The following is a 15,294-nucleotide window of genomic DNA, read 5'->3' as shown; positions in this document are numbered from 1 at the left end:
TTTTGTCTCTAAAGGAGTCTCTAAAGAAAGCATAGATGGATATAATGTGCAAGACATGTTTGTTCAGCAGTTATCAATAGACAAAGAAGACTAAAATAAATTGTGAGATGCTGTCGGCTCGCTAAGGCAGTCCTGCAACATTTTTCCACATCCTTAAATGCCACCCAACTAAACTTTTCCTGGAATAACTGAAATGCACACTTCCTGCACACTTTCTTCACTTTCTGACATTATCTTCCAAAAGCTCATTTGTTACTGTGTTTGTAAAGCTCTCAACAAAAATAAGAATGTCCAATGGCTCACTGCTCCTTAAAAAACGTTTTTTAAGCACTTCAACCGCTCCAGTTCCTTGTGAAAAAACTATCTGACAGCATGATAAAGCAGTGAAAATATTCTAAATATCGTGTACAATTAAGCTGATAATGATTTTTTTCAGGTGGCTGAAATACTGCTGCTGCCCCTGTCCATTTTTATTTTTTTAGCTTTCCTTTCTGGGGTGTGCAGACCTCCATCTACTGTACATAACACACTCCCTACTCATATCCCGTTAATATGCCTGCTTGTGAATCTGAAAATAAAGCAGAACAAAAGATTTTCCTGGACACCAATATTTGTTTAAATCAAACAAATTTATAACATTGATTAGAGTCCTTTTTTTTTTAAACTTTCCATTCCAGGTTCACATGTGTGCTCTGCTAAAATCAACATACACTTTCATTGAAATTAAGACAATAATATATAACATACAGTGTATTCAACAAGATCTCTTTACATCCATACAAAGAGCCAATACAGTATAGCCTAATGAGAGGGTGCCAAGTTATTGGTTTATAGTACAAGCCAATGTCAGGGAAAAGTTTTTTTCCTGCACTTTTACCTACGAAGCACACAAACATGATTAACAGAAAAAGAAAACTGGGAATAGGCACTTCTGTTTTTTTGTGTTTTCATTAATTCACTTCCTCATTTTCTTCAGCCAAGCCTCGGACAGCAACCAAGCACAAAACTCTGTTTTTAAGAGCATTAAGTTTTAAATGAATAAGTCAAAACTATTTCAGATCACTATGATTTCATGTTCACTGACGACTTCAGCCTCAGGACAAGAGACAGATGAGGGACACATTAAACACAGCATGGGCAGATTTCCTCCTACAGGCCAAATACAGCTTGTTTTCTCATCATCCTGCCTTTCATTCCTTCTCAAAGATATTTTATCTGCTTATAATTTACAGTTAGAGGAATATTAAACTATTTGTTTAATGCAGGGACCTTCATGTATTTGTTTCTTTGAGGGTTTGAGGGATATGCTCTCTGCTACAGACGTGTAATTAGTCAGCACTAACAGTTTTCTGCTCATACACTTCACACACTCCAGATAAATCTATATAGTGGCTGTAAGAAGCTACAGCTTGTGGTGCTTCACATTTTTCTAGGGCTGTACCAAATGTTAACATTCAGAGCTTTCTATTGCATACTACAAATGAAGCTTTGAATGTCTGTTGTCATATTTTATGATTTAGTCAACAAAAAGAAAAAAGAAATCCAGAAAAAAACAACTCAATTTGTGTCCAGTAAGTGGGAGAGAAAACACTGTTTGACTGCAATATTATGTTAATTAATCATATTTTGAAGGTAGGGAATATGCTCAAATTTGAATATACTCCTTTAAAAAATTAAAAAAATACCTAATATTCAACATTATCTTGTGTTTTATCTTAACGTGAACCAAAAATATTTGAATATTTGAAATTAAACAATCCAGTTGCAGCATTTGTTAGCTAGATAACAACTTGGAAATTCACAAGCAATAAATAACTATGTTCAAAACATAAATTCAAAGTCTGGAGTGCCAATATAAATGGATTGCTGTGGGTATAAATAAATTCTGTACATTTTATTTTTCAAAGTTGCATTTATGGTAATAATTTAAATGTGATGTTAAAGGCTCCAGGAGTCTGGTGGAAAATGCTTGAATTTCACTTTTACATTTCTTTAACTGAATATTAATGTAACCTAATCTGAATCTGCAGCTGCACTGTGCAGCAATGCAACGTTTAAGCCGAATGAACAGACATGCACACACATGAAAAAAAGCATAATTTGAATTCAACGTTATGAATGAATACTTGAAGTACTCGGTACAGCCCTACATTTTCTTTTGACCACTCAGGCAAGGCATTAAAAATCCAAAATGTTTCATGAACACGGCACTTCAGCAATCCTTCATTAAATAAGCAAGTCTGTTTTATCGAGAAACACAAAGTTAAATCAGCAATCTCATAACTGTTTCACCCACATGATGAGTTTCTATCTGGACAAGAGGAGTCAAAAACACACAATAAATACGTACACATGGACTCATGTCGGGCAAACTGTGTCTAATCTAATGTGCGCCTGGACAGAACAGTGACACCAAAGGAGGTCAGGCAGGACAGGGAGGGATTACAAACCATGGGATCATTCCAGGAGTACAATATGTGGCATCATTTACAGCATTGGTTCAGGTCTAGGAGGCAAAGCAAGCGGGCGCCAGCTCTGACAAAGGGAGAAGAAGAAAGCAGTCCCAACCTAAGCATGTGGCTTCTTTGTTTTAACCCTTTTTTCTCCTTTCCTTTCTTGGCCCCGTCTGCTGCTCATTTTGTGCACGTTTTTTTTACGCAATCAGGGCTGTGACTGAAATGATGCAAGGCAGAAAGAAAAACGAACAAAAAAATTTCACAATTAGTGCTAAATACTACAACAGGCTTGCCACTGTCTTCCACATTCTTTATTTTCCTCCTCTCATTCTCAGTTTACCTCCCCGTGTACTGCTGTTGGTCAAGAGACGCAGATGAATGTGTCTTCCTTTTTCTCTTATTCTCTCCTTTTGTATTTCTGTCTGCTCTGACAGGAGGATGAATGGAGGGGAAGGGGGGTCAACCCCTGTAAGTTGGTAGAAGGAGACGGGGTGGTTGACGGGCTGTGGTGGTGGGTGGATGGTGGCGTACTGGTGGGAGTGGTGGAGGTCTAGTTCCCACCGCAGCAGGCTCGGGTGGAGTGGGCGTCTGGGTCCTGCAGGTTCACGCCCCGGTGTCGCGCTGCATGTGTCGGGTTCTGGGTGTCTGTTTTTGGCATCTTTTTTGCTGCATTAGGGAGAGAAAGAAGTATTTTAGCAGACAAGCTCAGTTAAAAAAAAAAAATATCAAAATCAGGGATGTTCTAATCCAATTTCTAATTGAATTTAATGCACAGTTAAAAATAAGGCTGTGATTAATTGCAATTAATCACTTTTTTTTCCTCTTTAGACCAATGGATATTTTTCTGTAAAGAGGAGACTCGAGGGTACCCATATAACCCATTTTCATTCGGATATCTTGAGGTCAGAGGTCAAGGGACCCTGCAGAAAATGCCAGTTTTCCCCAAAATTTAGCCTAACTTGTCGCGCTGCATGTGTCGGGTTTTGGGTGTCTGTTTTTGGCATCTTTTTTGCTGCATTAGGGAGAGAAAGAAGTATTTTAGCAGATAAAGCTCAGTTTTTTTTTTAAATCAAAATCAGGGATGTTCTTTTTTTACATTTTTTATTTTTATTTTGTGAGAGCATTATCATACAGTGCTTACTTTCAGACAATATACAATAGTATTTCTGCCACTAGGGCTGGGCGATATGGCCCTAAAAGAATATCACGATATTTCAGGCTATTTTTGCGATAACGATATTCTTGACGATATTAGGAAATACTTAAAAATATATAGAAAATATGATTTATTTATTTTTTAGTCTGTATAAATAAATAAAAATCTAAAATGTAGTGTGAAGTGCAAATCTCAACAGTTGCCAATTACAAAAACGTTTACTCTTGACTCTTGAGTATGAGCAAATAATAAAAAAAATAACCATTTAGGGGTTCCGGGGGCATATTTTAATGACATTTTGTAAAGGAGAATAAAGGTTCTTGTATGTTTTATTTAAGGCATCTTATTTTGACAGTCTTCTTGTAAGTTCTGTGGTGGATTCTGTTAACACACTGTGCTCTTATTTTGAAAGCTGCATGTGTTTAGCGACAGGGACTAAGTAGCTTTTTGTGATTAAAACAACTTTAATTGTTAGCTAATGTTAGCTCGTGGCTAACGAACGGCATAATGCAGCAGCTCGGTACATTCAGTTGTGTCACCCTTACGCCACTACATCAAGAAGTAGAAATGTTGCCAATATCATGATATGCATTTTTTTTAACCATTAAAAAAATATACCGATATTATCGTGAACGATACGATATGGCACACCCCTATCTGCCACTCACAATCAAGGTTTTTTTGTTTACAAAACAAACAAGATACAGAAAGTTAAGAGTTTTACATTTGAGAACTTTGAACAAACTGGGAAAGGTAGACATACACTACCGGTGAAAAGTTTTAGAACACCCCAATTTTTCCAGTTTTTTATTGAAATTCAAGCAGTTCAAGTCAAATGAACAGCTTGAAAGGGTCCAAAGGTAAGTGGTGAACTGCCAGAGGTAAATAAAAAAAGGTAAGCTTAACCAAAACTGGAAAATAATGTACATTTCAGAATTATACAAGTAGGCCTTTTTCAGGGAACAAGAAGTGGGTTAACAACTTAACTCTCTGGAGTCTTGGGCTATTTTGTTCATTTTTTTTATTATTTTCATGTCTTTGTAAGTCATTTTGTGTCTTTTGGTGTCTTTTTTTGTCATTTTGTGTCTTTTTTTGGTCATTTTGTGTCTTTTTTTAGTCCTTTAGTTCAACATAAAATGTGATTTTGAATCTTTTTTTTTATTTTCAAAACACTATCATGCTCAATAAAGAATTTTAAATGTTGCAAATATGCATTAATTTCAGAGTACACTGAGACATTAAACTGCATCATTTTCAATTCAATTTTGGAAAAGTTGGTGTGTTCTAAAACTTTCGACCAGTAGTGTATGTAAAAGAGCAAATAGAAAAAAGACAAAAGAAATTATCCACCATGGAGTTTCAAAATGGTATATAAGTAATACAAACTAATCATTAGACCCAATAAAACATAGTACAATGTTACAGTACAAAACAGCATTACAGGGTCATCCTTACAGTACTTCTGTCTGTTCCACATTAACATATTCAACCCACTTGGACCACAGTTTAACACATTTATCTTTGTGAAGGCGAAGGGAGAAGGTAATCCTCTCCATAAGATAAATGTCATTTACTATACCGATCCACTCCTGCACCGTTAGGTGGCTCAGGGAGCAACCAGCGCCTTGTGAGTGCTTTTTTACCAGCAGTTATCAAAATACCAAATAAATATTCATCAGCTTGCCTGACGTGTAAATCTAAATTTCCTAAAAATAATATAGAAAACTGAAAATCAGGGATGTTCTAATCCAATCTCTAATTAAATGTAATGCACAGTTAAAAATAAGGCTGTGATTAATTGCAATTAATCACTTTTTTTTTCTTTAGACTGATGGATATTTTTCTGTAAAGAGGAGACTCGTGTGTACCCATATAAGCCATTTTCATTCAGATATCTTGAGGTCAGAGGTCAAGGGACCCTGCAGAAAATGCCAGTTTTTCCCAAAATTTAGCCTAACTTTGGAGCATTATTTTTGCCCTGTTTCCAACAAGAAAGGTAGCAATAAATTCCTTAAATATTCTAGTTTTATATGATGCAAATATCTTCTCTATATCTTTAACACCCAGTCCTTTATTTTGCGTTTAATGTTTTTAAAAGCGAAAAATAATTAAATGATTGCAGATTACGATGTTTAAATATGTTGATATTGTTAAGAAACAATTGTTAATCCCTGCATCCACATGTGAATATAGATCCATAACCAAAAAGAAATGAATAATCATGGCTACATACACCAGATTTTTATAAACTAAGGATATCAAATACAATTTGGCTTGAACTGTAAATCCTGAATCCACACCCGAATTTGGAATTCCAAAGTCCACATTGTGAATTAGCATTCATGATGTACGGGTGACTCACTTTTATGAGTCATTTCTTTAGATGGTAATACTTGTTTTGTTGTTGTTTTTTAATCTTCATATATCTCAGTGTCTGGTAATACTTTGAGTATTTTTTGGATTTTGAAAAGCATCAAAAATAGAATTACTTGTTCATTGGCCTTTGGCTTAACTTCACTGTAAAAAATGTTTGTAGAAATAACAGTAAAACTCTGTCAAATACATCAGAAATAGGGCGTAAAATTAAAAATTGTACATCACCGTAATAGACACTTTTAATTACCACAAATCAAAGAATAGCACAAAACTTTTACTTTTTTCTGTCATAAACTGGAAGAAACACACAGTTTTGCTGTAAAAATATAACATTTTCATCCAAAATGTATGGAGAAATACCATGATGTGTGAATGAATGACCCAATTACCCTAAAAATAACGGGAATATTCAGTCTAAATTAAAGTTTTTGCTGATATTTACATTTAAATTTAGAATAGAAAATCCACTCACTGTCATTTTTACGGTGAAGTTCTGGCAACCAGAGCTGCCGGTATTTTTCCGTAAATTAAACAGAGTATTTTTTTACAGTGTTCCCAGCAAATATCTGTTTAATCTGAGCAGATTTTAACATGCTGTTATTAACACACACAAAAAAAACAGAACCATACATATAATATTTAATGGCTCCTGTGGCTTAAATCTCTTCCAAAGTAAAAAGTAATTTCTTAGTTGAAGTACACTCACCAATCGCCAGGAAGAGCTCATTGACGTTCATGGCTGTCTTAGCAGACGTCTCCATAAAGAGCAGGCCAGTGTCTTCAGCATACGTCTGGGCCTCCTGATTCACACAACACAAACAAAGAAACATCAACAGTCATTTCAAGAAACATAAAAGATAATAAAAGAGCCTCAAGCTGGAAAGAACTACACAGTTTCTTCTCTATCAGCAGCACTGACACAAATCTCTGAGTGGTGATGTGAAGCCTCTGCAGCATGTTTTTTATTGTCACATAGCTGCTGACTCAGGTGGACTTTATCACCAGTATTTGAATGCAGCCAAATAGGTATGAATGTGCAGCATTCTCTACTGCTTTTGTAAAATTGTGCACACAGGTAACACTTTATATTAAGGTCCTTGTAATAACCATTAATTAACAAGTAATAAGGCCCTTGTAAGTCCTTACATGATGCTTATTGACATTATTGTGTGTTTATAAGTGTTAATAATGGCATTACAAACACCCATGACCCACCCATTATGTCTTTGCCATGCCTTTATTAATCTTATTTTGTTTGCTTATTGATATTAAAATATACTTTATTGCTCATCTATTGCAAATTAACTATAAGTTAACTATGCTTTTTGCAACTACCGGATCTAAAGCGAGAACAATGCCTTATTACTTGTTAATTAATGGTTATTAAGGACCTTATTATAAAGCGTTACCTGCACACCCTGATGTTAATATAAATGTTCTTAATGTCAACATCTTGACCATTAAAATATCACTGAAAACAACTGCAATTTATTATCCAACATCACAAACACTAGCAGGCTTACACATGACTATAGCTGTTTCCACTGTATGGAACAGTTCCCATGTTGTGATACACTCCCAAGACAAACACTTTTTGTATTTCTACTGCAGGCAATTTCAACACTTTCTATTCATTTCCTATGGAGAGCAGGAGAGGCAGTCTCTGTGAGTATTTGCATGAAGTAGAGAAGTAGAAGTAGAAAAGACCTCAACTTTATGCAAACACGTCTGTCCAGCATGGCACACCTGAGACACCAGAGATATTAAGACCTTTGGTAATAATCAGATCTAATATGTGTCCTCTGTTATGTGTTGGTTCTGTGCCAAAGTTATCCAGAATATTTAAAAGTTCTTTAGCACACCCATCTTTAGGATTATCAACATGAATGTTAAAATCACCAACTAAAACAACACAGTCAAAATCCATGCACACAACAGACAGCAGTTTGGCAAAGTCATCAAAAAACCTTGCATCATATTTGGGGGGTCTGTAGATGTTCAAATAGATTGCTCTATAGGGGGATTTTAACTGAATGGCAACATATTCAAAGGAGTCAAACTGGCCATAAGACATGTTCTTGCATTGGAAGCTGTCCTTGTCCTTGCTTCACTGAAGAAAGTAAAGTTTGGGGGGGTTGACTCAATAAGAACTGCTGACTTAACCAAGTTTCAGTTAAAAACATAAAATCACGTTTGTGCTTATGAATAAAATCATTGATTAAGAAAGATTTGCCAAGCAGAGATCTGACATTTAAAAGAGCTAAATGTAAATCCTTAACAGGAGACGCTGGTGAGTTTGGAGGATGACATACTATACTCAGTAGATTGGCAGATTTAACTGAACTCTTTTTATTTCTCACCAGTTTGATCCCTTTTCTGTTACCTATTATCACAGGGATTGAGAAAGCTGACTGAACTCCATGGGCCCCTGACTGCTGCTGGAACAGAGCAATCTTGATATTGATATCAGGTCCTGCCGGGACTCGGTGAGACTTCCCTCGTTGGGATGTTGGGGCTGGTGGAGACTCCATTTCTTGGGGAGAGGATGATGACTCTGTCCTCCATGGTCGGTCCTTATCATAGCGCCCTCACCACAGCGACGTCTTATCCGTTGTTTGGGAACGTCTTGCCTCGTGTCCTTGACACAGGCTGCTTGTGTGACGCAAATTATAAAAAATGTTGGAGCTTAGCAGCTGTACTCCTGCCTTGTTAAGGCGAAACCCATCTGCCTTAAAGAGGTGTCTGCGTCCCCAAAAGATGATGAAATTGTCAATAAAGTTCATTGATTGAGCGGCACACATATCTTTGAGCCATCTGTTTAGCATCATCAGCCTGCTGAATCTCTCATCCCCTTGCCGAACTCCTGGTAGAGGTCCACTGAAAAACATCAAACTTTGTTGATCAGATCAGTGAAGTTTTGCTTTAATACCTCTGATTGTTGCTTCACAGCATCGAGGGCTCCTGTGTGTATGATGAGAGCATTAGCTGTTGGATGCTCAGCAGCAATGTTCAGGATCTTCTTTGAGATATCAGACACCATGTCGTTGGTAGAACAGAGTACTTTGGTGTTCTTGCTGCAAGAGCGTTTTATCTCATTCACAGCTCCGTCACCCACTATCAGAGTTTGGGGCCCAGTGGTTAGCTCTTTCTGTAGCCTTTTAGCATATGAATTAGCCTCATACCTTTCTCTGGAGCTGGAAGATGAGCCCACTTTCGGGGAGTCAGGATTCTGAGAGAGTGGAGCAAATCTGTTCTTCCGTAGAATTCCTGTGTCTTGGGGCAATTTGCTCTTCGTTTTTGTTGTAACCTTGGTCCATGGTTGCTTTCTCTTTGGTACTGGGGTTAAAGCGACATTCCTGTATGATGGTAGTGCAGGCCACTCGGTGTCATCATAAGTCTCCAGGTGCTGGGTTCTGCCTGATAGCCGTCTTCCCAAAACTGAGGGAGGTGATTTGTAGTGCTTTGGCTTTGCACCAAGAGAGTTCCAGGGAGGACTTGTTGGTTTATTGCCATTTACACCCAGCTCCTGCTGCGTCTTGGTGGTGCTAGTTAGCTTTTCTTAGCTTCTTCTTGGCTTCTTAGCTATTCCCGGAGTCAGGATTCTGAGAGAGTGGAGCAAATCTGTTCTTCTGTAGAATTCCTGTGTCTTGGGACAATTTGCTTTATATAGTGCCAATAACATGAATTCATTCATATCACATTAGCAGGGATTACCATCCATCTTCCCTCCTGATTAAGATTCGGTTTATTGCCCACAAACAGGCTGGACGTGTCTTACCTCGTACTCTACTAGTCTCCTCTCTGCCAGGTCGGCCTTGTTCCCGGCCAGAGCAATAACAATGTTGGGACTGGCCTGCCTCTGCAGCTCCTTCACCCAGGCCTTGGCTCTCTCAAAGGTCTCCTGCACAAACACACAGCAGCAAGGTCAGATAAAGCACCAACACACATGTAAAAATGACAGAGGTCATGGAAGCTATGCATGGATTAATATCAGTTACCTGGAATGTGATGCAGGTACAGTTGAGTAAAAATCATTTCTTATTATTGTCTGACAAACACTTGCAGCCTTAGTTATTACCCTGAATCATATTTGGGAAACATTTTGTGACATTGCCCTGTTTTACAGAACTAATGACTTGAGTTTGGGGACTGTAGTCATGTGAGGACACTGAAATGTAGAATGTTGTGTGTCATCGGCATAAGTATGATAGGAGATGTTGTGATGTTCCATAATCTGAGCTAGCGGTAGCATATAGATGTTGAATAGAAGCGGCCCGAGAATGGACCCTTGAGGAACCCCACATGTGATCTTAGTTCGCTCAGACTCACGGTTTCCAATTGACACAAAAAAATCCCTATCTTGTAAGTAAGATTTGAACCATTATAGCACAGTGCCGGTGAGCCCCACCCACTGTTCCAGTCTGTTGACTAGTATGTTATGATCAACTGTGTCAAATGCAGCACTGAGATCCAGTAAAACCAGAACAGAGGATTTGCCTGCATCAGTGTTCAGATGAATATCATTTAAGACAGCAGTGTCAAACTCAAATACACAATGGGCCAAAATTTAAAACTTGAATAAAATCGCGGGCCAAAATTGAACAAATAAACCTTTTAATATATACCAAACATGTTTTGCTTTAACATTAAACATGGAACCAGCAACGCTTATAAACATACAATATATAACTAAATAGTGCAGACATGCAAAATCAAATTTCAAATAAAAAACACATCAATGTCATTCATTTATTAAATAAAAATTAAATAAAAATCGTATGCCTCTTTTCTATTTGCATCCTTCTGATTTAAATATCAAAATAAAGTTTTTCAACAGGTTAATACATTTAAAAATAAAATAACAATAATAAATCTAGTATTAGCGGTAAATGCGCCGTATAATACCGGCAGGTCAGCTTTTATAGTACAATAATAATATAATAATTTGGTATTGCCACTGGCCAGAGTTTGACACCCCTGATTTAAGACTTTGATAAGTACCGTCTCAGTGCTGTGGTGACGCCACAACCTCAGAGATATTAAGACCTTTGGTAATAATCAGATCTAATATGTGACCTCGGTTATGTGTTGGTTCTGTGACATGCTGAGAAAGCCAAAAGTTATCCAGAATATTTAAAAGTTCTTTAGCACACCCATCTTTAGGATTATCAACATGAATGTTAAAATCACCTACTAAAACAACACAGCTCAACTAATGACTTGAGTTTGTTAATGTTACTATTAAAGAACTATAGGGGGAAAGTGTTACTCCGGTTAGGGAATAAGGACACCGTTTTGACCTTTTCTTCTTTATATTAAACTTTTCAGCAGCACCTCAGTACACACACATTTTTCAACACATGCTGATTCTAAAGACCCCGAACGTAAACATAGCTGCCCTGTAAACTGCCCGACTCAAACAGACTGAACTAAAAAGTGCCTAAATATAAATATTAACCTGTTTAAATCAACAATATCAATATAGTCAAATTAACAGATTAATAGGGTGTATTTGCTGGTCAAAAAGGGAATTTATAACAGTTACCGGCTTGGTGATGTCAAAGACAACAATGGCGGCCTGAGCGCCGCGGTAGTACATGGGGGCCAGGCTGTGGTATCGCTCCTGTCCTGCGGTGTCCCAGATCTCAAACTTCACCGTGGTGTCATCTAAACACACCGACTGAGCTAGGAACGCAGCTGGACATTAAAGAGAGGAAAAAATGACAGGTTAGCAGGCGCTCTGAAAACCTACTTTTAAAAATAACCTGATTAGCATTTCAAACCTCGTCCACGCTGACTCACCTCCGATGGTCGTCTCCTGGAACTCATCAAACTGGCCCTTGACGAAGCGGAGCACCAGGCTGGACTTGCCCACCGCCATGTCGCCCAGCAGCACCAGCTTGAACTGGCAGATCTTGGTTTGTGGTAGTGTGCCGTTGGTGCGGCCTCCACTCCCTCTGGAGCTCATACTGGCCCACGTAGGAAACGGCAGGGGGGCTGCGCCTCCTCCCTGGGGTGGAGAAAGATTGCTTCTGGGGAGTCAGTCAGTCACCTGCGCTGCCTTCCAGAGTGTTGACCTCTCTTCACTCCTTTTATCTGAACAAAAAAAGTGAAAGGATTTGTTTTGGTGCAAGATTACATCATGCTTTATCTCACAAACACTTGTTTATTTCTCAAGACAACAACGCCTCCTTCAGTGCATCTATAAAGTCAGAGATTTAAAGAATTATCAGAGGACTACAGGTCTGACATGAACTCAATGAGACAAGTTTGCAAAAAAAAAAAACAGGCCTGTCAAGATAACTATTTTTATCAGATGATTTATTGTCCCAGAAATTAGAATGATAAAGGACCAATTTACGCCACCGATATACTGATAATATAATTATAAAGCAAGTACAGCCTTTCATAGAGCGATTCACTTTTAATTCCTAAGAATATTCACACAATGTGAATTTTTAAAAAAATCTTTAGTTTTATTTCTGTTCCCTGTGAAAACATGCTTAGGCGCTGTGTCCAGGTGTTATAACAGTCTGTAAAACCTGCTGTCTGTCAAACATCATGTTGGCTGCAGTGTTGAAGACATTACTAGGTAAACCAACCTGCAGGAAACACAACAGACCATGTTGAGTTCAGGCACAATTATCCTGCCCATGTCCAGATATCATACCATAAATCCAGGTTATAATTATCGTGACAGACCTAATCACAACTGTATTACTGCTGTGTTGGTTAATGTGGATCTCTGTTAGCCACTATGAAGGTAGAAACTACTCATCCATATAATGTATTATTACATCACAATATAAAAAAACTATATATAAGTTAAAATACAAGGCAAGAAACAAAAGACAAGCTGCAAAACCAAAAAATAAATCAATAAAACTTCTGATGACAATAATAACAATGACTTCAACACCTAACCACAGTATATCTAAAATAGTAAAAGCAGCCTAACTAGTGGCTGTAAATTAATTTCTCACTGATGATCATATAGACTGATATTATGCAGCAGGAGATGCCTATTTAAAGAGGGCTTTATTTCACCTTAAATGTGTGACATCTGCTAGCAAAACATTCTATATTTATATTCCTCCCAACATAACATTGCCTTTCATTTGCTTTTGAAACAGGAATTACAAAACATATTGATGCATGCCTGGTATTGAAATTATGACCATTACTACTTTATTAAAGTTGATAGTACAGGAGACTTGGGGATTGTATTTATTTCTCAGAAAACAAATCTGAGAAATAACCATCCTATCCTTCATAAACTTAAGGTGACGATCTATTCTAGCTCTTTAGTTGCAAACCTGCAGCTCTATTCTGAAGTAACTGCAGTTTTTACAGGTCTTTATGTGACCACACTACTCAGTAATTCAAATGACCCCATGTGAGAGATTCATTGATGTGGTAAAAAACAAAATAGCACATCTCTTAATAGCTGCGACAGTCTTTTCTATCTGCTTTGACCACATCAATCTATTATTACTGTTTCACACATTACTTTGCCTTGAATTCACTTTTTAATTCCAAAAGGCAACAAACTCTCTCACAGGCTGCTCCAGCTCCGCTGTCATCGGGACAGATATAAAAAATCTTTCCTTCCACATGCCATCACACTGTACAATAACAAATAATAACCTGGTTCATTACATACTGTCTATGCACTTTATGTGTTTTTTATGCACACTGTTCATTGCACCTTATTTGTTTCATAGCACCAACATTTTTATACTGTATATTCATATTTATTCTGCACTGGAATTCTATTCTACTCCTTAATACATACTCTTCTTTAGACACTTTATTTTTTATTGTATTTTATTGTTTTTTTATATTTTATTGCTTGAAGTATGCCTAGGTTGTTCTTTTTATTTAATTGTGTTGTCATTGTCTCTGTGTGTAATGCTGCTGCTACACTGTAAATGCCAAAGACTACTACATTTACATTAACATTTAGTCATTTAGCAGACCCTTTTATCCAAAGTAACTTACAGGAAGAATAAAAACAAACAATCAAGGTATAGTGCAATAAGAGCTATTTTTTTAATTGTATTTTTATATTTTATTGCTTAGGTTGTTCTTATTTAATTGTGTTGTTATTGTCTCTGTGTGTAATGCTGCTGCTACACTGTAATTTCCCAGCTTGGGATAAATAAAGTATATCTATCTATCTATCTATCTATCTATCTATCTATGTATCTAAACGCTTCTTTAGGGTAAAAAAAACCATCAGGATTTTGTAAGAGAGGGTGGAGATTTCCTTGGCAGGAATAGACAGTTTGCATTGTAACTGCATTGCTAAACAGTTGTCAGTCCCTGAATGTGTCCTCTGTGTCCACTGATTCAGAGTCATGTTTGGGAATATTCCCCGTTGCCAGCTGTGTCCCATTATCCTGCAGTGAGCCTCATAACAGAGAGGTGCTGCGCCTCAGATTATTGTCTCCCACCTCACAGACATCCATCACTGCAGCAAATCATTAATCTGAAACATTACTCAGCGTGTCATTGTGAAGTGTGCAGCATTCCTGCACTGTTGGGGTTCCTCCCTCTGTCACTAAACGTTATCTCATCAGCAGCTCTCCTTATCTGGCGTTAAATGCTAACGGGACACCGCTTCAGGTCGGACCAGACAGCCCGCAATTTATATTTCGACGGGCATTTAAACACACAAATACAAGCTGTTTGTCTATATAACACAAAGCCACTGAGAGGAAAGTATAAAAAATATTATTCACCGTATTTTCTGTCGTTTCAGCGGCGCAGCTATTGCAGTCTCGACTGTTGACAATTTGGCGATATCAGCTGGTAAAAGAAAATGTTAACACTTCCTGTAAAGTTGCGCATGCGCAGTAAGTGCCGCATTGTCAAAGCTGTAAAAGAAGAACCGCATTCCCCAACGGTCCCTTCAGTGACTTCACAGTTTTGCGATCCTAAATGTCGACAAAATACTAATATGGACCCACATGTATGATCTTTTTATAAGCCGAAGACAAATTCATTCTAATTTACAACGATAAATACAGTCACCAATGTTCACCCAAACATATTATCACCGCACCCACAATATTCCCGTTAAACTGTAAATAATGTGAATGGGCTTTTGAACGGCATTCGTAGACGGAGCGTTTCGCCAGTGTGGCCTCCAGGCCGCAGGGGGCGCTTGTGCCGCTTTGTCAAAGCCGTAGAAGAAGAACCGCATTCCCAACGGTCCGTTCAGTGACTTCACATTTTTACCATCTAAATTTCGCCAAAATTACTAATATGGACGCAAGTTTGTCTTTGTTTTATCAGCCGATG

General features: G+C 37.7%; 1 protein-coding gene across 2 annotated transcripts; it reads right to left on the bottom strand.

The window, feature by feature from the left end:
• Positions 1-610: 610 nt before the first annotated feature.
• Positions 611-15,263, bottom strand: rab5b (RAB5B, member RAS oncogene family). 2 transcript variants are annotated; one of them, XM_059342673.1, is made up of 6 exons: positions 14,733-15,260; positions 11,791-12,084; positions 11,534-11,685; positions 9,767-9,889; positions 6,695-6,788; positions 611-3,122 (listed from the first exon to the last, which is right to left on the bottom strand). In XM_059342673.1, exons 2-6 carry the CDS (start codon positions 11,954-11,956, stop codon positions 3,007-3,009), a joined length of 651 nt encoding a protein of 216 aa, XP_059198656.1. In that variant the 5' UTR covers positions 11,957-12,084; positions 14,733-15,260; the 3' UTR covers positions 611-3,006. The 2 variants fall into 2 exon arrangements, with proteins under 2 accessions (XP_059198656.1, XP_059198655.1); XM_059342672.1 differs by lacking the exon at positions 611-3,122 and adding an exon at positions 3,191-3,468 and having other exon boundaries at positions 14,733-15,263.
• Between the last annotated feature and the right edge of the window lie 31 nt (positions 15,264-15,294).

This window comes from Centropristis striata, chromosome 10 (assembly GCF_030273125.1).
Source record: "Centropristis striata isolate RG_2023a ecotype Rhode Island chromosome 10, C.striata_1.0, whole genome shotgun sequence".
NCBI classification, from domain to species: domain Eukaryota; kingdom Metazoa; phylum Chordata; class Actinopteri; order Perciformes; family Serranidae; genus Centropristis; species Centropristis striata.
Note: the sequence above shows the minus strand (reverse complement) of the source record. Positions and strands in the feature narration are given on the sequence as shown.

Bases quoted from the DNA above. Each gene is read 5' to 3' on its own strand.
- rab5b (XM_059342672.1), bottom strand. From the start codon at position 11,956: ATGAGCTCCAGAGGGAGTGGAGGCCGCACCAACGGCACACTACCACAA. The intron at 9,890-11,533 runs GTAACTGTTATA...GTGTTTGTGCAG, and splicing joins TCTTTGACATCACCAAGCCG to GAGACCTTTGAGAGAGCCAA. The intron at 3,469-6,694 runs GTGAGTGTACTT...TCCCTAATGCAG, and splicing joins TGAGCTCTTCCTGGCGATTG to CAAAAAAGATGCCAAAAACA.